Consider the following 22600-nt stretch of genomic DNA (forward strand, 5'->3'; position numbering starts at 1 on the left):
ATAAGTGATTTAAAACAAGGAAACAAATATATGTAACTCAGTGTGTGTGTGTGCGCGTGTGTGTATATATATATATATATATATATATATATAAAACCCCCTGCCCTGAGTCACCTTGGGCAAGTCACACTCTCCCAGCCTGAGAGGATGGCCATGGCATGCCCCCTCTGAACACACTTGCGAAGAAAACCCACAATTGGTTCACCTTTACTGTGTCCAGTTCTGGGAACCACAATTCAAAAAGGACATTGAGAAACTGGAGCGTGTCCAAAGGAGGGCGACCAAAATGGTGAAGGGTCTGGAAACCATGTCCTATGAGGAACGACTTAGGGAGCTGGGGATGTTTAGCCTGGAGAAAAGAAGGTTAAGAGGTGATATGATAGCCCTGTTTAAATACATGAAGGGATGTCACATTGAGGAGGGAGCAAGCTTGTTTTCTGCTGCTCCAGAGCCTAGGACCCGAAGCAATGGATGCAAGTACAGGAAAAGAGATTCCACCTCAACATTAGGAGGAACTTCCTGACAGTAAGGGCTGTTCGACAGTGGAACACCCTCCTTCCTCGGAGGATGATAGAGTCTCCTTCCTTATGGCCCTCTGTCAATGGGGATGTTTTGATGGAGAGTTCCTGCATGGCAGAAGGGGTTGGACTGGATGGTCTTGAGGGCTCTTCCAACTCTGATTCTAGGTCGCCATAAGTCGGAAACGACTTGAAGGCAGACAACACACAGCAGCAACATATATGTGTGCGTTTATGTATATAGGGTATGTATATGTGCCCATTCCTCCCCGCATGCAGTGTGTGTGAGGCACTGGCGCCCTCAGAGCAGAACAGCCTTTTTCATTCCCCGACGGTGGGCTGGGAAATGTAGTTCCTCCTCGCCCAGCCAGGAGGCTTATTCCCGCTCCTGGCGCCCAAAGAAGGCTCGGCTTTTCAGTCAGAAAGGGGCGACGGGGGGCGGGAAATTCACCGCAAGGCCTCCTTCTCCGTTGCCAAGGAAACGGGGAGATGACGTTGGAGTGACGTATCAACCGCCGCTGGTTTCAAAATTAAACGGCGCCTTCGAGGCGGGGCGTGGCTGGAACGTTCCTCAGAAGAAGACGCCCCGCCCCTTTTGGGGAAAGGGGGCGGAGTCAGAGAAGGGCGGGGACCGAAGCCTATAGAAACGTTCTGCGCAGAATCCTCCTCTGCGCGGGAGGGGGAAGAGAGGAGGAAGTCACGAGGCCAGAGTTGCGCGCGCAGAGTAGGAAGCACGTGATTAGAGAGTGGAGGGGGACTGGGAGGGCTCGCCATGGGGACCGCGCTGGACATCAAGATCAAGAGGGCCAACAAGGTCTATCACTGCGGGGTAAGTGAGGGAGGAGGGCATTTGCCCTCCCTTTGGAAGCATTAGCTCCAGAGGAATAGAGAGGCTGCGTCCACACTGGAGAGAGAACCTGGTTTGGCACCGCTTTGACTCTGTTTCTGGCTCAAGGCTATGGGATTCTGGGAGTTGGAGTCTGCGAGGGACCAGGGTGGGAAGTCCCTGGAAAGGAGTGGCCCCCAAACTGCGCCCTTTAAGGGCTTTGGACTTCAGCTCCCAGAATCCCGGAGTATTGGCCCCCGCGGCTGAGGCTTCTGGGAGATGAAGTCCAAAAACCCTCTTCTTAAAGGGCGCAGTTTGGGGAGCAGTGCTGTAGAGAGAGAAGGGACACTGGGAGGGCAGAGGAAGCCCAGCATCCTCCTCGCGTGGAGGGGTTCCTCCTGGTGGAGGCTCGCGTCCAGTCCAGGCACAGGCCCTCCACCTTGCCTTCTTTCCCCATTCTGGTCTCTTGTAGAAGTCAGAGACACAGCCGTGTTACTCTGTAGAATCAGTGCATAGGGAGATCTTCTTGCAGCACCTCTGAGACTCACTGGAAGAAAGACATTGGCAGCAGGAGCTTTCTTCCACATAAGCCTACTTCCTCAGATGCTTTTGGTGGAGTGGTCCCTGGGTTTTGCATTTGAATCCACGTTCTCACATACTAATGACATATATATGTCCGTCCCTGGTTTCCATTCCACCAAATGCATCTGAGGAAGTAGACTGAAGTCTACGAAAGCTCATGCTGCCAACTTCTTTGATCTTCTGTAGACAAGGATATCCCGTTCTGCTGCAGTTACTCATAGGGACCTCCCAAGGCTCAGGGTACTCTCTTTTTACAAATTTGGGGGTTGTGTGAAGTCCATGATTGCACTGTTGAGTCCAAGGCGGCCTAATCAGGGTCACCAGATGCCCTCTTTTTCCAGGACACGTCCTCCTTTTCAGCCTCCTGACCAGGAGGAATTCCAAAATGTCCTCCATTTGGAGCATAACCAAGCATGGATTTATATCAATGTGAGTGCTTTAGCTTTTGTTTGTTCAGGTCCTACAGTTTTCTTGAATGTCCCACATTTTTGCAGTGTCTTGTCCTCCTTTTCAGTTAGGGCATCTGGTCGCTCCGGCCTGAATTAACAGGAAAATGTGCATTTCAGGCATCCTGGATCCCACGCAACAATGTGAAATGGGATCCAAAAAGAATTTCATCCAGAAGAAAACATGTATGTAAACCGGTCTCTTCCAGGTGCAGATATACTACCTGGGAAGTAACAGGACTTTAGTCTGATTCAGGTGGCCATTTTATATAAGGGACACCATTTTAATATCAATTTTATTCAGTGGGACTTGAACATCCGCACATTTTGGTGTCAGCAGGGCTGGGAAGGTCCTGGGACCAAACCCCAGCAGATACCAAGGATCCCCTGCACTGCTTGGGGACAGAGAGCATCCATTTAGCAGTCAGGCTGACAACTTCTCATAGAGCTGTTTCCCAAGAATTATGTGTGAAGTTATTCAGAACTGTCTGGATTGGACATCATAATAGTTTATGTTGTGAACTCTACGTTAAATGCAAATGGTGTTAAAGACTGTTTCCCAGTTTGGAAACTACTACAGTGGTTACCCCATGCTGTAGTATTCTGCCCCTCTTGATGGTATGGCTAGCTAGAGAGAGGGGGATGAAAAGCAAGAAAGCAAGTTTGGGGGATGGGGTGGCAAGGACTTCCTTGGGAGTCATTTGCAGCTTGTTTTACAGCTACTGGTAAATGAATATAGGCCCCATACAGACTGCCCAAATAAAGCTGCTTCGGATCACTTTGGATGTATGCTGCTTAAATGATGCATGTGTCCTAAGAGCGTGGTAGCTGCAACTATGCTGCGCTACAGTTCTTAGGACTGGATCATGGCTTTGGCACAGCTTCCAGACTCTTAGGAGGCATGTATCATTTAAGCAGCATACATCCATAGTGACCCAAAGCAGCTTTATTTTGGCTTGTCTGTATAGGGTCATAGTGTCCCAAAGAACTGTTTGGTTTACTTGGTGCCATTGTCATAATGCATTTTATACACAGACACACACACATATATACACATACATACAGGGAGTCCCTAGGTACTGCGAAGGAATTCACAAATATGTACTACTCTTTAATTATGAATAGTGATCTCATTAAAACATGGCCATGCTTTTCTTAAGGAGAGCGCTTCTTGTTCACCTATCATTACTGTGACACAAACCAGTGCTGCGATGTTTCATTTATAACATCTTTTATCCTGGAGAATCCCAAAGAGTGTCATAATGCAAGTGACAAACAGAAGAGCCTCACAAATGAAGTAGAGCTGCATTTTTCGATGACTGGATATTTAGCATAGTTGCATAATAAGTGGAACTTGAGTGCTAGACACATGTATACTGTATATTATATTCCTACTTTATCTTTCTCCCATCCCCCTGGTAACTGATAATTTTGGATAAACATGGCAGTCTGTTTGGGGGGGAAATGATTCATTGCATATTCTTCTTGATTTAGGAGGTACTCACTGGAGTGGTGGTCATAACAAGTAAAGATTCAATCCAGCATCAGGGAATCTCACTAACGATGGAAGGATCTGTAAACATGCAACTCAGTGCCAAGAGCGTTGGCATGTTTGAAGCCTTCTACAATTCTGTTAAGGTACAGATTTAAAAACAACAACAACAACCTCCCACCCTCCCCATTCCCTTCTCCTATTGTGTCGTGTCTTTTAGATTGTAAGCCTGTGGGCAGGGAACCGTCTATTATCCCCTCTGTTGTAAACCGCTCGGATTCCCAGTGATTGGGCGGTATATAAACAAAACCTATTATTATTGTTATTATTGTTATTATTACAACAACATGGTAGTAGAAAGCTTTCCTAAACTGATGATTTATATGAAGTATATATTAAAAAGGTTTGCTGGTTTCTCCTGTTAGTTTAAGATTATTAAGATTTCCTTGCCTAATTAATGAATAAAAAAAATTACTGTAAGTCCCCTATCTTATTTGCTGAGTATATTTGGATGATTATAACTCAGTTTTTTAGAGTTAAGAATAAGAGAGGCTTTTCTCCAAATGTATGACTTGTAGCATGCTGGAATAAATCTATTACATGTCTGATTAACGAATTTGGCAGTTTGTCTTACCAGACTTAGAATAAGACAGGTTATTAAACCGTGGTTTAAGCTGGTTTAAAATCTTGGATTTTTCCAGAGTTGAAACCATATTTATTTGATTGAAATGACTAAGAAAAGTAATCTTTCTGATCTGTGTGAAATAGCTAGGTGTGAGGATGTGCCTTTTGGCTTAATAAACCAAGATATAATTTAAAATGCTGATAGTCTCTCAATGAATTAAAAGCAGCAAATACATTACAAGGAAGTGGTAGTGGAGACTGTGCAGAGAATTCACTACACATATTCCTGGTTCCTAAACTTTCCACTGTTATTCCTGTAACAGTGACGGCTAAAAGTACATTTTTAAAATGAAAGTGTTGGCTGCAATTTATAGTATAATCTCATTTGACTCAAAACCCCCAGTATGGAAGTGATTGCAAAAAGTAGCAATTATCAAGTGTCCGTTTTTAAAAATTACATTTTTAACATTTTCTAAGTAGAAAGAGAAGTTATTTTCATAAAAACTGAAAGAAAGAACCAAGTGTTAGGCAGTATTAAATATTTGTGTATTACTGCATTGCCATTTGTTTTTATTTTTATTTTTTACCTTTCAGTGTTTAAGAGAGAGATGCACAAGGATACAAAATAAAAGTGTAATGCAAAACGCATTGAGTTCAATGAGATTTCAGAAAGTATAAATTTAAATATACAAGATTGCTCTTCTAACTGCAATAGGAATACATATTCAAAAACTCTGAGGAGTTGTTGCTTGCATTTGACTTTGCTTAAGGACACCATAAATTGTCTTAAAACTCTCCATGTTTGTTTTTCACTATTCTAGTTTTGTCTGGTTTTTTTCAGCCTATCCAGATTATTAATAGCACTGTAGAAATGGTAAAACCTGGAAAACTCCCCAGTGGTAAAACAGAAATCCCTTTTGAGTTCCCACTGCAAGTGAAGGGAAACAAAATTCTCTATGAAACTTACCATGGAGTTTTTGTCAACATCCAGGTAAGAAAATTGATCCCAGTTGTAAATCTGCCATTTTCAGGTTATAAACAAAAGCTGTGGCTGCTCTTACCGTTTTTAATTTCAATTATATTTTTTACCAAGGTGGCTTACAATTTAAAACACCAAAAATGCACAATGTTACCATTTGTTTTTTTAAATCACAAGCCATGCAGAGCTAATGGTGTGAACTCTTTGACCAAACCTTCTTGTGTCTGCATAGTTAGAATGTATGGACTGCGTACTTAGAATGTATGGACCCGGTTTGCAAGCTGAATTTGCCAGACTACCCTATCCCGCTCTGCAAGGGTCTCTTTATGAGGCTTCATGCCCATCCCAAAAGACCAAGTCATCAGAAAAGAAGGAAGGCGAGAGTGGGGCTCCTGCATCACATCATCAAGTAGTGCTCTGGATGCTGCTGCTCATTTGCCCACTCTTCTTTAAGTAATCATACATTCATCTAAGAAGATAAATATATTTTCCCAATAGCACTGCTTAATGAGCAGAGACAAAATAAACGATTTCCTCTACTGTAAGAAGCACAAAATAGGGCTGTCCTTACTGCAAAACAGAGTTCTTTATACATGTATAGAGAGGCACAAGGAACATTGATTGTCAATTTCAGGCTTCCTAGAGTGCCATTAAATGAGACCTATGATGACTTTCTGTCTGCATGAGGTTTCCAGACTTCATACCTTCTGCCAGCAGCCTTCCTTGTTTAGTGAGGCACCTCTTACCTACTCTTGGCTCAGACTTCATTCCAAGTAGAACATCTGCTGTGAACAACAACATAGCAAATATTATGGTAGCACATATGTTCGTTTACCTCCTGGAAATGTTTCACTTCAGATAAATATGATTTGGTGCCTACTGATGCTTAAGCTGTTTTTCTTGTGCTCACAGGATTAATATCTGCTGAATTTGTTGAGGATTTTGATGAAAACTTCCATTTTAATTATTTAACTGCTTGTTTTTGTATTGGGGTTGTTCACGCCCTGTAGTTTTATAGATTTACTGTTTCGCACGGAGAACAATAATTATGTCTTTGAAAAATGTCCTTTGTTTTTGATTTTCAATAGAAATACTCTTCTACTACTTCAGGAGCTTTAGTAAATTACATAAAAATAAAAGCTACTCTTAACAGTTGCTAGAATAGGATTAGTTCACCCATTTGGGTCTCAGTCTAGAGTAGGGATGCTGTTTTAACCTATTATGTGTTCTTCTAGTTGATGTTTAACTGAAAAAAATATGCTTAGTGAAATGAAAAGCAGTCCAAACAGTGTTTAGTACTTAAAGCGCAATGTATGAAAGATTCAATCCTGTTAACGTTAAAGGAGATGGGCTTTACATTTGGAATCATTTCAGTGTCAGTTTCATTGAGGGATGGAGTCAAATTAACTCCAGAGGACTTCTAGAAAAAAATGGTCTTAGTAATCAGGAATGCTGTTTGCACATGCATTGCCCCAAAGCTGCTTGCAAACAAGAGGAGTTTAAAGATGAAAAAGATACTTTGAACTAAACCATTGCAATTAATAGAGCTACACTGTGAGAGAAAGGCACTGAATCTTCTTCAGTATGACAAGATTGTACAGAAACTTTAAATCAAATTGTTTTTAGCACAGATCTAGCTGGAAGTCAGTGGTCTGAAACAAACATAGAGCCCATTTTTCAGATATGGTGGATTGAGTCAATAGTGTTGCTGTGAGCCCAAGCATCAATTTGATCACAAACTATTTAAAGGTAATTTGAACTGTTTTATGCATTCTGCAATTATGGTATCAGTTTTGTAGTTTTATTTCTTCCCTCATTTGTTTTTTTAAAAGGATTTTACTTACTAAGATAAGACTCTTGATTTAATTAAACTGAAATTAATACCAGTCACTTAAGGTAATTGATGACTCTTTTATTCCTAGCAACATATTAAAATAGGTGAGGAAGAAAACCTGTCACTTTATCTGTATAAAGTTTTTGTGTGTGTTTGTACAGACCTGTGTGACTATTTGGCGCTGAAAGCACTTCAATAGAATTGTTTTGTGTTCATGAGCTTGCTTGTACTTCTTTACATACAGGCAACAACAAAGCATTGCAGGTTAAATTTGACCCTGTAGGGTCAATTCTGCTCCAGCACATGAGCTGTCTCATAATGCAAGCCATTTTTCTCCTAGTAATTCTGAAACACCAGAGAGGAATTTAAATTAACACTTTGGGATACAGGAGAATCCATATTGGACTATGTTTTTAGAATGTGATACCAATTAAATTGATTTTTATATAAAGCTGGAGTCATTTTGAAATAGACCTAAAAGTTCAAAAAAGGTTCATTGGACTCCAGTAGCAAATTGATAGTGAAAATGTCTCTTTCTCTTGTATAGTATACTCTTCGATGTGACATGCGACGTTCTCTCCTGGCTAAAGATTTGACTAAGACTTGTGAATTTATTGTCCACTCACCGGTAAGTTTATTCATTTGAATTTTGCTCTCTGCAGCTTCTGTATTTATATCAGAGGTGGGGAAAGCACAGCTTGAGGGCTGCATAGAACTCCCCAAAGGTCCCCTATCCCAAAAATAATACTTTATCTTTTTAACTATATAATGTTTAATATAAATTTATATTAAAAATTATGGTATGTATGGAGGTCCAATCTCTGAGGTCCATTGAGGAGTGTTTGTTGTGCCTGTTTCCAACTTTGACTGACAAAATCATTTACAGTGTGCCCTTGGCATCCACTGACATTTTGTTCTAGGGCTCTCCGTGGATACCAAAAATCTGTGGATGCCCAAGTCTCATTACATAAAATGATGTCTCTTTATATACAATGGCAATATCAAGGTTTCCTTTTTGGATTAAAAAAATATTTTGAAGCTGCGGATGATTGAAGCTGTGGCTATAGAGGTCTGACTATAATGGTATTTGGGTAGTACTGAAAAGATTCAAATGGATATGTTTAAGAAACACCCAGGCAAAGCTAATATAGTTGATCTGGTATCTTGTTCTAAAACTAATGTTCTTTTGTATAGAAAATTCTGGATTTAAAAAAATCTGTTCAAAATTAATTTACCTAATATATTGTTAAGAGGATATAGTATTCTGATTAGTGATGTAAATGCCCCCCAAAAACACAACTGGGAAAATTTAAGGGAAAATGCTTTCCCCTTTTTTCCCAGTCTTATTTTTTCAATAAATAAATAAATGTAAGAACATTTATTTATTGAATATTTTCTTTTAAAGTGATGAATAAAATGTTTGGGATAATGTGTTCGAAATCCCCTCCCAACATTTTGTCCCAAAAACTATGTAGCAGTTAGACTGTGTACAGTAGTGGTACCCTAAGTAGTGGTCAATATTCTGAGCCATTAGCTGCCAGTCTATGGTGAGTTTCCAGGAAAGAAGAAAACATTTCTATCCATTTGGTACTAATAAGGTTCTGGCCTCTCACACATTAGGGGGAAAAATGACAGGTCCCGCACATCAGGTAGCTTGTGATAAACTAAAGTACATTGTTACATTATTGCAGTTTCTGGTCCTTGTCTCCTCCCCCCCCCCAGCTCTGTTTACAGGAATAATTATTTTATACCTCCTTGACACTACAGAAAAATACATTGAGTTTACTTTTTAAAATAAAAAAAATAATTTCAGTAGGAACTACAAGAGTCTGAACGGTAAGAAATATCTTTGGTTTTGCCAATTTATGAGGAGGCCCTCCCCAATTAAAAAAGAACAACCTTAAACAAAGTAAATTATTTTATCTCCTAGTCCTCCACAGTGACCGGCAGGCATAAAGCACTAATTTTCAAAACAAGAACTGAGAAGAGGAAGCCAGAACTTGAGATGTTTTATGCTACACAAATTTTATTAGTATAATTGTGCTTTGACTGCCATGGCAGCATCTTGTGGCATGTACTTTGGGGAAGCATTAGAGCTCACTGGCAGAGAATTTTAAGTACTTCATGAAATTATAAATTGAAAGTTTCATAGTATAAAATCATGGTAGTCAAAGTAGATTGTAAGCCTGAGGGCAGGTAACCATCCAATTAAAAAGATTGTATGTACAGCGCTGTGTAAATTTACAGCGCTTTATAAATAAAGGTTAATAATAATAATAATAATAATAATAATGTGCCATAATTCTGTAGCATAAAAGGGCTGCAGAACTGCAATAAAGTGAGAAACTGTACATTATTATTGTGTGCCTTCAAGTCATTTCCAACTTAATGTGACTCTCAGGTGAACCTGTCAAGGAGTTTTCTTGCCAAGATTTGTCCAAAGGGGGTTTGTTTTTGCATTCCTCAGAGGATGCGAGTGTTCATTGACTAAGGCCACCAAGCAGGTTTTCATGGTTGAGCAGATACTTGAACCCTACTCTCCAGAGTCCTGGTCCAGCTCTCAAACCACTACACCACACCAGCTCTCATACGGTACATAGTGTTACAGAAACGTTTAATTGCTGCATAGTTTTTAGAAATAATGTTGGAGGGGAGTAAATATATGAAAATCTTGTCTGCAATATTTTATTCTTCATTCTAAAAGAGAATATTCCATAAATGATTTGAGTCTTGTTTTTTCTTTCTTTCATCCCCCCTTCCCCCCCCGGGCCAGATGGATTCTTTACCTGCATCACCTGTTCCTTTTATAATGGGATGTGACATTGTAGGGTCACACTTCACATTATTATATGGATTATAAACCTAAAGTGTGAGGGTTAAATCTCATTTTTCACTGTTGGTCTTGCTGGCTGGGGCTAATGGGAATTGTAGCCCAACAACCTTTTTGAGAGCTGATGGCTCCCCAGCACTGGTCTAAAACTATACAATAATTTCTCTGGGACAATCTTCTGTATTAGAAGTATTCATCGTACTATTGAAAAAAATGTCTGTAGTCAGGCAAAATGTATGCTGCTGAGTAGCAATTATGTGAAGTGGTTAAGAAAGCAATTGAGATACATATTGAAGAGAAAATAAGTTGATGGTGGGAAAAATAATGAGAGATGGGAAGTCATACTAAGTCTTACAAAGTTCCAAGAAAATGGGAATTCAGTCTTTTACAGCATAGATCTTATCTTGCATATAAGAGTTCTTTTGATTTGATACTGAAACTCTGTTAATCATGCACAAGGGGAGTGTTGTCCTAGATTCTCCCCCAAATTCTGACTCATAGGCTGCATCCGCACAGCCAAAATAATCCTGGTTGACACCACTTTTAAATGCTGTGGCTCAGTTCTATGGAATTATTTTGGCAGTGCAAATGCAGCCTTTGTCTCATAGTCCAGAACTCATTGGAAGCAGATTTCTCTCCTTAGGCTGGAGAGACTACTGCCATATCAGCTGCCAGTTAGGATGTTTGGTAACTCTTTGGCAACAGCTTCTGTTCCTGTAGTGATCCATGTTCTTATAACACATGAAGCTCTATAACTTCTCTGACTACATAAATGGGATGTTAAAATTACAGTTTGGACACTGCTTTGTTGCAGCCTCAGAAAGGTAAACCAACCCCAAGCCCAGTGGACTTCACTATCACTCCTGAAACGTTACAGAATGTAAAAGAGGTAAGACTCATCTTGCTAAAAGAGTTGCAATTACAAGTTGTGAAGGCTTAGGAAAAATTCTCACAGGAATTGTAATATGAAAAAAAGTGAACAAGCTTGTATAGAAATTGTTAAGGAATTAGATTCCACACTACTTAGTATTTTACAGAAGCATGTGAATGTTCAGAGCGGGGTGCCTCCTTTGGTTTTGCAAGATGTTGATTAATCAAGTTGTCCTATTACTTTCAGTGCTAAGCTTCTGCATGGTTACTATCCATTATGATATGCTTTGGAACACAAATGAAGAATTGGCCCATGGACTGGTTCTAGTTTATAGTCTTATTAATTCAGTTTATGGTGCCTCTTCCTAACTTCCACATGCTTCTTTACTCTATCATGACAGTTTATAGCTGGAAGAAATTAGGCACACTGTTCTTCCATTGGTACCCTGCTCTGTTACCAGGTTGGCTGGGTTGAAAGACAAATGCTTTCGTCCCCACTCATCACCGAAGCCAAGAGGTGAAAGCAGAGTGATAGATTGCTATTCCTTCCCAAGCAGCCCACTCATGTCTCTGTTAAAAATATTTGCTGGTGGGGAGAGTAGAGGATACATTACAGTGGGCCTTGGTATCCTCTGGAGTTTGGTTCCAGGACCTGCTGTGGATACCAAAATCTGTGGATGCTCAATTCCCATTAAATACAAAGTCATAGTAAAATGGTGTCCCATATATAGAATGGCAAAATCAAGTATTGCTGTTTTAAATAAATAAATATATATATATATATATATATATATATAGAGAGAGAGAGAGAGAGAGAGAGAGAGAGAGAGAGAGAATATTTTCAAGCTGTGAATGGTTGAATCCATGGATAAAGAATCCGTGGATATGGAGGGCTAACTATAACTGAAGCCAAGGCTTGAGTGAACAATTTTGGAAAAGGGAGGCATTAAATTGGGGTGATCTTTGGAAAGGACATTAAAAGGACATTGGCTAGGATGTTTGGCCAGAATATTAAAGGGGTGTATTAATTGAAGGGAGGGCTAAGTATCCTAAACGCACAAGATCCCATCTGATCTTGGAAACTAGGCAGGGGGGGTAAGCCATGGTTGGTACTTGGATTGAGGACTGCCAGAGGTGCTGCAGGCTAAATTTTAGAGGAAGGAACTGGCAAAACCATTTCTTCAGTATTCCTTGCCTAACAAAACACAATAAAATTCATAAGATCGCCATGACAGAAAATTTGAAGGCACATATATACACATTAATTGAAGAAAAGCCAATGTGGTGTAGTGGTTAGAACACTGGACTGGAACTCTGGAGACCCCACTCAGCCATGGAAACCCAGTGACTTTGACAAATCACACTCCTTTAGCCTCAGAGGAAGGCAAACACCCTCTGAACAAATATTGCCAAGAAAATACTGTTCACCTTCGTTTGCCATAAGTCGAAAATGACTTGTTTGAATGGAATGGAACTATCTTTATTGAAAGTCTTAACTGAAACAATTTATTCTAGTAGCATCTACAGTTAATAATTCCAGGTCATTGAAAATATAGTCTATATGAGTGATTTAGGATTTTAATTCTTGTTCTCCAATACTTGGGGTAGGTCAAAGTCCAAGTTTTAATTAAAAGGACAATACAGATATTAGAAGTGATGTAGACAATATTTTCAGGATATTGTGTTTATTATATCTAATATGCCTTGCTTTCTTGAAGTTCGCTGTCGATTTAAAAAGTCAAAGTCCCTTGGCATGTTTCTGTGGAAAGGTAGCAGGGGGGCTGGCAAATTTAGAAATTCTTCATGAAGGTGCATCATTTGTCTTTTTACTACTTTACTTTTAGAGGGCTTTGCTCCCCAAGTTTCTCATCAGAGGTCATCTCAATTCAACAAACTGCATCATAACACAGCCTCTGACAGGGGAGCTAGTGGTAGTAAACTCAGACGCTGCAGTTAAGAGTATTGAACTCCAGCTGGTACGAGTGGAAACCTGTGGTAGGTCTTTACATGTATGTATACAGTATGCATATAATTGTTCCAAACAATTCGGCTTTACTTTTTTAAAGCAGCAGAAATCTGTAATATACTTTAAGCTTAAATATTCAATTATAATTTACATGATAAAAGCTTTACATTATTTCAGTAAGAATTCTATCTTCCTTCTTGTCAGAGCCCCTCCCCTTAAAAAACTTGTGGAAGAAATATATTTGTATGTAGGTAGTCACATGTTAATCTGTAGGATCAAAACTTGAATCCTGTACACAGTCCAATTTGTGTGCTTATTGGCTGGTTGTATATTAAATGTGCTAGGCCCAGTACAGATGGGCATTTTGTGGCATCCTCACTGCGAACTAGGGCTAGATGAGGTTGGGCATTTACATCCCCAGTAGTCCTAGTATGCAAGGAGGCCGCCCTCATGGCTCCTCCCCGTCTACACAGGCCACACCATGATGACACAAGTGTGGCACAGCGCCCAAACGGCAGTGGCTGGAAGTGATGCAATCAGAGCCTGCAAGTGTGCCAATCACACCCCTTCCAGGAAGCTGCTTTCGACAGCTTGTTTTTGCTCCCGAGAGGGAGCGCATTGTTGCAGCGCCATTTGGTTGCTGTGGAAACGATGCGGGACAAAGATGGACGGCGAGGAGCTGCCCATCTGTCAAACCCCTAGGTCTGTAATAAATCCAGTTTGGGAACTTTCTCCGTACAGGAATTTTCTAACATTTGAAGCAGCTCACATTGAAATACTGTACATTAATAAGGAAAAAATGGTTGCTTTTTAACACCCCTTTTCTTCCATTCTTGCAAAGGCTGTGCTGAAGGTTATGCTAGAGATGCCACTGAGATTCAGAATATTCAGATTGCTGATGGAGATGTCTGCAGAAATCTTCCCATTCCAATCTACATGGTGTTCCCTAGGCTATTTACCTGCCCCACACTAGAAACTACAAACTTCAAAGTTGGTAAGGAAAAATGTATTTTGTATTATTACTAGAATGTCTCAGAGTGACCTTTAAGAAGTTACAAAGGAAAACTTGATCTAGGAGTCCAAGTAGTCCACAAGTTGAACATGAGTCAGCAGTGCGATGTGGCAGTTGAAAAGGCCAATGCAATTTTAGGTTGCCTCAATAAAAGTATAGAGTCTAGGTCAAGGGAAGTAATAGTGCCACTCTATTCTGCTTTGGTCAGGCCCCACCTGGAATACTGTGTCCAGTTCGGGGCACCACAATTCAAAAAGGACATTGAGAAACTGGAGCGTGTCCAGAGGAGGGCGACTAAAATGGTGAAGGGTCTGGAAACCGTGCCCTATGAGGAACGACTCAGGGAGCTGGGGATGTTTAGCCTGGAGAAAAGAAGGTTAAGAGGTGATATGATAGCCCTGTTTAAATACTTGAAGGGATGTCATATTGAGGAGGGAACAAGCTTGTTTTCTGCTGCCCCAGAGAACAGAACCTGGAACAGTGGATGCAAGCTATGGGGAAAGAGATTCCACCTGAACATTAGGAGGAACTTCCTTGACAGTAAGGGCTGTTTGACAATGGAACACACTCCCTCGGAGTCTCCTTCCTTGGAGGTGTTTAAACAGAGGCTGGATGGCCATCTGTCAGGGATGCTTTGATTGAGAGTTTGTGCATGGCAGGGGGTGGACTGGATGGCCCTTGCGGTCTCTTCCAACTCTATGATTCTATGAAATACCTGAAACTAACAATTACAATACCACTAGCTATTGAATTAGTTCTTTTTTAAGGAAGTAATTATATTTGGCAAGGTTTGTTCAGCTGGTAGACCACCACCACTTGCAAACAAATTTGAAACAGTTGATAGATCTGACAGGCCTTGCTCACTATCTGGAATTTTCTTGAAAGAATGTTCCAATGGAGCTTCTTTTAAAAATGTGACTTCCCTAGTTTCACAACAGCTTGCAGGCTGGTGTCATTGATCAAAACTGGTTAATACAAGACTTTACTAGATTGTTGGGGTATATTTTTTTGATTTTGTTACAAATTGCTTCTGCTACACTGCGTAACATTCTGCGTGCCAAGTTTACTGAAAAATTATAGGGGAGAATGATATTCTGCCATTTGCAGTTAATGACATGACACTTACTAATCAATCAGTCTCATTTCCCATAAGGGGAAGCAAACTTAGCTGGTTGTCCTGTTCCACAAATATATGAAGTGTCAAAAGCTGACTAAAATCCTCAATAGGTAAGTACATTGGAGGGAATAGTCTCTATATGGCCCAGGAGGGGAAAGAGAAATCCAGATTCACTGAGGTCTCTGAAACCTGTTTATCTCACTGAGGACCTGATTGTAACATATTTCAGTTAAGACGGAAAGGGGATGTAATAAGGAGTAGAAATGCAGAGACCAAGAAATATAGAAAAGGGAGAAGACCTAGATTTAACTGTTAGGCAGGAGACCAAAAAATGGGAGAAGTCACATGACTGCTCTCTATTTCTGGATGATGCCAGAGATAATGCAAATCACTTGCTTTGCATCTCAGCATCTTCCAGAGAATTGATATTCATTATGGGATCCATGTTTATTCCACAATTGTATTGTGTTCTTCTTCTAGAATTTGAAGTGAACATTGTTGTCCTCTTGCATGATGATCACCTTATCACAGAGAACTTTCCACTGAAGCTCTGCAGGTTGTGACTAATTGGGAGAATTGTTTCAGGACTCACATTGACATCAGGTGCTTCTTGTCATTCATGAATCTAGTGGACTGGTACTGCAGAACCTAATCAAGTGGATGACTCCTAACTCAGAATTGTATATTGTACCCTTAAGTGCCCACACAAGATCAGTATTGAATGAGAACTACATGAACTTTCTCCTTAGCAGCATTGGGCAGAAAATGTTAATTACTCATGGAAGATCCAACTCTCTTGGTGAATTAATGTGCTGCACGTTATATAATGTTCTCCAACTAGATTGTATCTATATGCCTGTATTTGTACTACTGATAATATTAAAAAGGTGTAACGGTCAAATAACTATTCAGCATGCTACAGTAATAATAGTGCATTGATTTTGAAAATGTTTGCCAGTTTGGCTAAAAATAGTGTTTTAAATCTAAATATAGAATTGTGAGGCTTGCAAAGTAGTTGATGGTAAACTAGACAGCAGCTGAGCTTTCATAGCAGTTTATGTAATCTGCAGTAATAATGAAAAAAATTACCTTGAATTCTCAAAGAATTAACAACAGTTAATGAAAGTAGCACAGGATCTGCTCCAAATATTCACTCTGGTTTTTATGCATGGATGCAGGCTGACACAGCACTGCCACCTTCTGGCAAATTATTAAAATGGGATTAAATTCATTTGACACAAAATATGAGAAGGTTGACTTTTAGTAGACAAGAAAAATTAGAATTGTGGTGCTGCTCCACACTCTTTGAAGGTTTCAATTGATAAACCCAATAAATTTATCCTGGTGTGACATCTCAGGACAGGGCAAAAGTGGCTGCAATCTAAATGCTATCCTTTTGCATTTCATTTACAGTACAGTGCGCACGCGTTAAACGTGGGCGCATTATATGCTGCTTCCAGCACATGCTGAAAACAGCACCAGAAGATGCAATGGCTTGAGCATATGTGCTATTTCTTTTACGCGGGGTGTGTAAAAGAAGGGCGCACTATATAAATAAATCACTCCTGGTGTTCTAAACATCATAAAACCAGGAAGTTCTGATTAGTTTCTTTACACAGAGTAGTGGGGAGAATTAGCATTGTTTTGCATTTTAATACTTGCCTGAAGGTGCTTACAGTTGCCAAAGTGGGTAGATGTCATTCATGGGGATGGGGGAGCATGAGGTGAGCTAACAAAATGTTGTAATTGGCCAATTTATTCTTAAGAGTTACACTAGTCTTCCAAGACAATTGGCTGTCATTCATCTGAGAAAATTGACATGATGAAGATATTAAAGCAAGCACAACCAAAATTAATTTTAAACAAGATTATTTGAAAGTTGTAACTTGAGGCTTTACAGGAAATAGAAGTATAGATAATCCTCTATACACTTTCCCTCCTTTTCTAACTGTTACGATATCAAAACAAAAAACAACAACTTCACTACATTAGGCACTGTACTGTACAAAAAGGCATATGCTACAGAAAAATGCTTGGAAAAATAATCTTTGGGAAAATGGTATGCAAAAATGCAGAGGGGTTGTAGGGGCTTAAGTTATAAAAAACAAAGTTTTTAAAAATGCAAAATAAAGACATTTATCTACTCCTAACCAAGGTCATTGCAGAAATTATGCTAGAGTCATGTGTAATGTCCTTGGATAGTTTTTGAGAGCGCCACCATACTAGAAAAAGGGAATCTGGAATAAATATATTTCTCTTTACTAACCAGAAAATAGGTAAGACTGACTTGCAACCAGCTAGTGAGAAGTTTGCAGACTTGCAGAAGCTTAGGCTGAGAGTCATTGCAACCTTTGTTGGTTATAGAATGACAGATCCATGTACCTGTTACTAGGATTGTACATAAGGATGCTTGTCACTACAACATGCTACATGAAAGATAATTATTAACAGTTGTGCTGCTCAATGACTTACCTAAGTTTTGGGCTGCTAGCTGCATGGTTTATGGGAATTACTCACTCCCCTTGATACAGCATATGAAGAGCTGTTAACCATAGTGCCACCTCCATATTCAAAAAGGAAGAGAACACTCAATATCAGAGGCTGGAAGCAAACTTGTGGCTAACAGTAGAACTGCTACTACAGGGTATTTGCTTGGTCATTTGGAAATTGTGAAGCTTTCAGATTTCCAAAAACTTGGAATGCGATATTTGACTCTACTTGTTATGTGTCTTTTCCCCCCTGTATAAAGATGTATTTGATTGAATACATATAATATAAAGCAGTCTCATCTTGTATTGGCTTACAGGCATAAAAGCTGATAAATGATTAATACTATAAAATGCCTATTGAATTCTTCTAATCTACAGTCCTCACATTGTAACCTATAGCAGTAAAACAAGCATGCATTTGCCCTTTGATTCAAATATATGCTTCATTCCCCCCCCCCCCCATGCTCACATTGGGTGTACCTTGTTATTGTCTCAAGTGGCGTCAGTCTGTAACACAGGTTTTAATTTTTTACATAGTACTTTTAGTTTATGTATAAGCAAGTTTCTTCACTACATATTTAAGTCCTAAATACACTGAAGGCACCAGATCCTGCCTGATCTTGGAAGCTAAGAAGGGCTAGCTCTGGTTAGTACTTGGATGGGAAACTGCCGATGAATACCTGGTGCTGTGGGCTATATTTAAGAGGAAGAAACTGGCAAAACCACCTGAGTATTCCTTGCCCAAGAAAACACTACAAAATTTATGGGATTACTGTAAGTCAACGGGTGACTTGAAGGAGTGCACGCATACACACAGAAGCAGGCTTTATCCTGCCCCCCCACCCCAAAATAAGATACCCATAAAATAAGCTGTACCAGGATTTCTAAGCATTTGTGCAATATAAGCCATACCCTGAAAATAAGACATAGTGATAGGCCTGGTGTGAAACAGAAGGGAGCAGAAAGATTGGGGCCAATGGATCTAAAGGAAATGGAGTCACAAGAAATTCAGGACGGAATACCGGGTGTGGAGAGTTCTGACGATGTTCCAGAAGAAGAAAACTATATTTGAATAAATGTAGATTGTTGTACCATACTTAGACATCCCCTGAAAATAAGCCATAGCATGTCTTCTTGAGGAAAAATAAATATAAGACAGTCATATTTTGGGGGAAACACGGTATTTAAATTTATATAGGTAAAATGAAGTTGGCTGAGTGAAGACGATCTGAGAGCTAGTTAATCTTTTATTCCAATGTGATGCAAGTCATGGGAGCAGCAAGGATCAGAAATAAGCACATTGGCTTTGAATCTATAAAAGTTAAGCATGACAGAAGAACATATGCGAATGTGGCTAATGAAAGAAGCAGAGCTGTATTTGAATGTTAACTTGTTTCCTTATCTCTATCACAACCCCACATCTAAAACCAACTTTTTAAGAGTATTGGTGCAAGACTTTTGAAATAATTTCTGCTTAACACACAACTCAACAGTTAATCTTCACTGGACAAAACAACAATACCCTTTGGCAGTGTAACGTGAAAGGTCACATGATTCATAATCCTCTATGTATAAGTTAGTAAATACCTTTAAAAAATGATAGCCATATGCATTTTGTGCTATTTGATTTTTTTTTTATTTAATTCAGATGTATTTCAGTTTTGTTTTTTAGAGTATCTACTATTTTCACAAATAAGTACAGGCAGATGCTGAAAGTAATCCAAAACTGTAAAGTAGACCGTCAAACCAACTTGAATTTATAATTTGAACACTATGAAGTATAGTGATGCGGTGCAGGATGGAGCTTACTTCAAAGGATAGTTTCAGGTACCAACTTTGTCAAAATATCTGCTGTTCATGTATTTTTGACTGTTTCTATATGAACAAGAAAAGGGCTTTAGGCAACTGGTTTGCCAGTTTGTGTAGAGAATACTGAACTAGATATGCCTTTAGCATGATCCAGCATTATTTTAATGTTCTTAAGGCACATCATTCAGAAGAATAATCTCAAATCTTAACTATAATTTTGTTCTTTTGACAGGCAGCTTCTCTTCACTTGAGCATATTGGCCAAGAGGAGTGCGTTTGGGGGATGCAACAAAGATACTAAACAAGGATTCCTCTGCATGCCAGCACTGCCAACATGGACTAGATGAAGTTAATCTAGTTTAAAGAACTGGAAAGTTCAATTGGATAGATGTAACACAGTTGCTTCTATAATTTAAAATTCTAAAAAAATGAGATCTTGTGTTAAAACATAACTGTTTCCACAGGAAATAGGATTATAGAATAAATCAAAAGTGAGAAGAGACCTTAACTCCCCCACTCCAAGAATTTATTATGAGGATTAAATTTATTTGCTCACATTGAGAGGGAACAATTAGCATTTTCTCATCCGATGGACAGCCAAATAAACATTCTAGTACTATGGCTTGAATCTAAAAATGTCCCTTCAGAAGTACACGGCATCTTCCACACACACAAGACTTTTAATGCTGGAACAGCATGAGAAAATAAATCAAAGGGTGTATTTTCAGTGGCAGAAGTATGATACACTCAAGCCCAAAACACAGTGCAGAAATAATCCAGTTCAAGACTGCTTTAACTGCCCTGCCTCAATGCGAGGGAATCCTAGGGACTGTAGTTTATTGTGGCACCAGAGCGCTCTGACAGAGAAGGCTAAATGTCTCAGAATATTACAGTTCCCAGAATTCCCTAGCATTGAGCCAGGGCAGTTAAAGCAGTCTCAAACTGGATTACTTCTGCAGTGTGTTTTGGACGTCAGTCTCTTTTAGAGAACTTGACAATAATTCATCCACAAGCATTGATTCTTGGTTCTGAAAACTTGTTTATACTTGAATCAAATATTAACCCAGTGTAACCTTATAAATTTACAACATTAACTCTGCAAAACAGATTAGTGGGCCTTTGGTATCTGCTGGGGTTTTGGTTCCAGGACCTCCTATGGATACCGAAATCCATGGATGCTCAAGTCCCATTAAACACAATAGTGTAAAATGGTGTCCCTTACATAAAATGGCAAAATCAAGGTTTACTTTTTGCAATTTATATATTTTAAAAATGTTTTCAAGCTGTGGATGCTTGAATCCGTGGATATTGAAGGCTAACTGTATTTTTCAGTTCAAAGATGTGTTATACATCTAGTAGTCTGTAGAATCAGCACGATCTTGTAGCACCTTTGAGATTAACTGAAACTAGGAAAGCTCATGCTGTACTTTTTAATGTTTGAGTTCTTAAAAACCTATACCTGCAATCTTCAAAATGGTCTACAGCACTGAATGCCTGGCCTCAAGAAGGGGTCACATGTGAGAATTAATAATGATCAGATCCTCAGTTTACAGAACAGTGCTATATACTTGTAACCAATCAACAACTGTATTCAAAGACTATAGAAACATATTTCATAATTAATTTTTTATTAATGCACTTTTTAATTTAAAGAAATAATATCCATTGGGCAAATTGTGAAGATTATCTACTTGTTTTGCTATGATGAAATGAATATATGTTTTCCTTATATATGCAATTAAAGAGAATAAAAACAATCTGAAATCCCATAGGAGTAGGTGACTCAAGGGGAGAAGTAGTTTGAGTAGCAGTTAGGGGAAATGGCAGTATTTGTAACATGTACTCATTGTACTTATCATGCAATACTCCACAAATATAAGGAGCATACTACACAAAATCTTAATCATGATTCTAAATAATATGAATCACGTTTTCTTGCTAATTTGTATATTACATCATCTAAGGGGTTCTATTTCGTCCAGGAAGTTCAGGATAATCTTCAGGCAACAGAACATGCTGGCGACAAGTTGGGCAAGTACTGTGCTCCTTAATCCACGGGCCAATACACTGTATAAAATATAAACAAATCAAGAAATGAACATCACACACAAACACATATACATATTTTGGTAATTACAGTTTTCAAATGTGCTATGTAGCCATATGTGAGAATCACTGTGAATGTTCATCACATATATAAAAACAATGTTTGGAGATAGGCTAAACCCAAATTGCTGTAACCAGGCCTGAATAGCATACGGCCTACTGTACTGAAAAGTTCGCATTACCATGTGATCAGGGTTATTAACTGATTAAAAATATCAAGTTGATAATTTGCTTTTTCAATATTAGTGTTACTTTTAAAATACTTGACTCGAAAAGAACTTACAATTTGATAAAATTTACCACTGTCTGGTAGAAAACACTGAGCCTACTAATAGTATACACTACAGATGTATTTAAAGTCCTGACCAACACTTATTTTCTACAAACAAAAGTTCAAGTTACTGTAACATCTTTCCTTTGCCTTTATCCTTCCTAAGCCAGGGCTGGGGTCGTCCAGGTCTCCAGATGCTTATGGACGGAAACCCCAATATCCTTCAACTGGGCATTCTAATTTAGGAATTAGGAGTGTTTGAGTTCAAAAACTTCTGAAGGGTACACAGTCCCCATCCTACCCAAAACTACTGCACATAGGGATTAGATGTATACATTTATGGCCATTTCATATGCTTATTTGGCTTTATGCAGGGATTCAAATACAATTGTATTAAAGGACTTCATAAGCAGAAGGTATGACTCTCATTAGAAAAGACAATGATGTCAGGGAAGGTAGAGGGCAATAGAAAGAGGAAGACCACATTCCAGATGGATAGACTCAATAAGGGAGACAGGAGGTGGTGGGGGGGAGAGGCTTGGAGACATCTCATTCACAGGGGTGCCATGAGTTGAGGACAACTCAAAGGCAGCTAACAAATCAAATTTATTTGTTTATTTAATAAATATGCCACCTTTCTCCCAGACAGGGACCCAAGAAGGATCACAGATAAAAACAGTTTAAAACTACAATAAAACGTAAAATCTGGAATATGTTGCACAACATGGGAGTAGGAGCATGGATGTTATACGGTAACTAATCTATCTATTAGTACAACAAATCTAGCTATCTATTGGTACAACAGCTGTTGACTGTGCTTGTGAAAACTT

At 39.2% G+C, this 22600-nt stretch overlaps 2 protein-coding genes across 6 annotated transcripts in view; one reads left to right on the plus strand and one right to left on the minus strand.

Annotated features, from left to right (window-relative positions):
* The first annotated feature begins 1254 nt into the window (after window positions 1-1254).
* On the plus strand, window positions 1255-21726 carry VPS26C (VPS26 endosomal protein sorting factor C). 5 transcript variants are annotated; one of them, XM_089512008.1, is made up of 9 exons: window positions 1255-1347; window positions 3867-4010; window positions 5330-5479; window positions 7849-7929; window positions 10946-11020; window positions 12846-12996; window positions 13809-13961; window positions 15577-15699; window positions 19627-19705. In XM_089512008.1, exons 1-8 carry the CDS (start codon window positions 1291-1293, stop codon window positions 15657-15659), a joined length of 894 nt encoding a protein of 297 aa, XP_089368134.1. In that variant the 5' UTR covers window positions 1255-1290; the 3' UTR covers window positions 15660-15699; window positions 19627-19705. The 5 variants fall into 5 exon arrangements, with proteins under 5 accessions (XP_089368134.1, XP_089368133.1, XP_089368135.1 ...); XM_089512007.1 differs by having other exon boundaries at window positions 15577-21726; XM_089512009.1 differs by lacking the exon at window positions 15577-15699 and having other exon boundaries at window positions 19627-21726.
* The window catches only part of TTC3 (tetratricopeptide repeat domain 3), a 96454-nt gene continuing 95206 nt past the window's right edge, over window positions 21353-22600 (minus strand). The window contains exon 45 of the mRNA XM_089508432.1: window positions 21353-21460. Coding sequence (XP_089364558.1) covers window positions 21353-21460 — 108 coding nt within the window. The remainder of the gene's footprint in view (window positions 21461-22600) is intronic.

Source organism: Sceloporus occidentalis, unplaced genomic scaffold, assembly GCF_023333645.1.
Source record: "Sceloporus occidentalis isolate IW3139 unplaced genomic scaffold, rSceOcc1.0.p SCAF_2, whole genome shotgun sequence".
NCBI classification, from domain to species: Eukaryota; Metazoa; Chordata; class Lepidosauria; order Squamata; family Phrynosomatidae; genus Sceloporus; species Sceloporus occidentalis.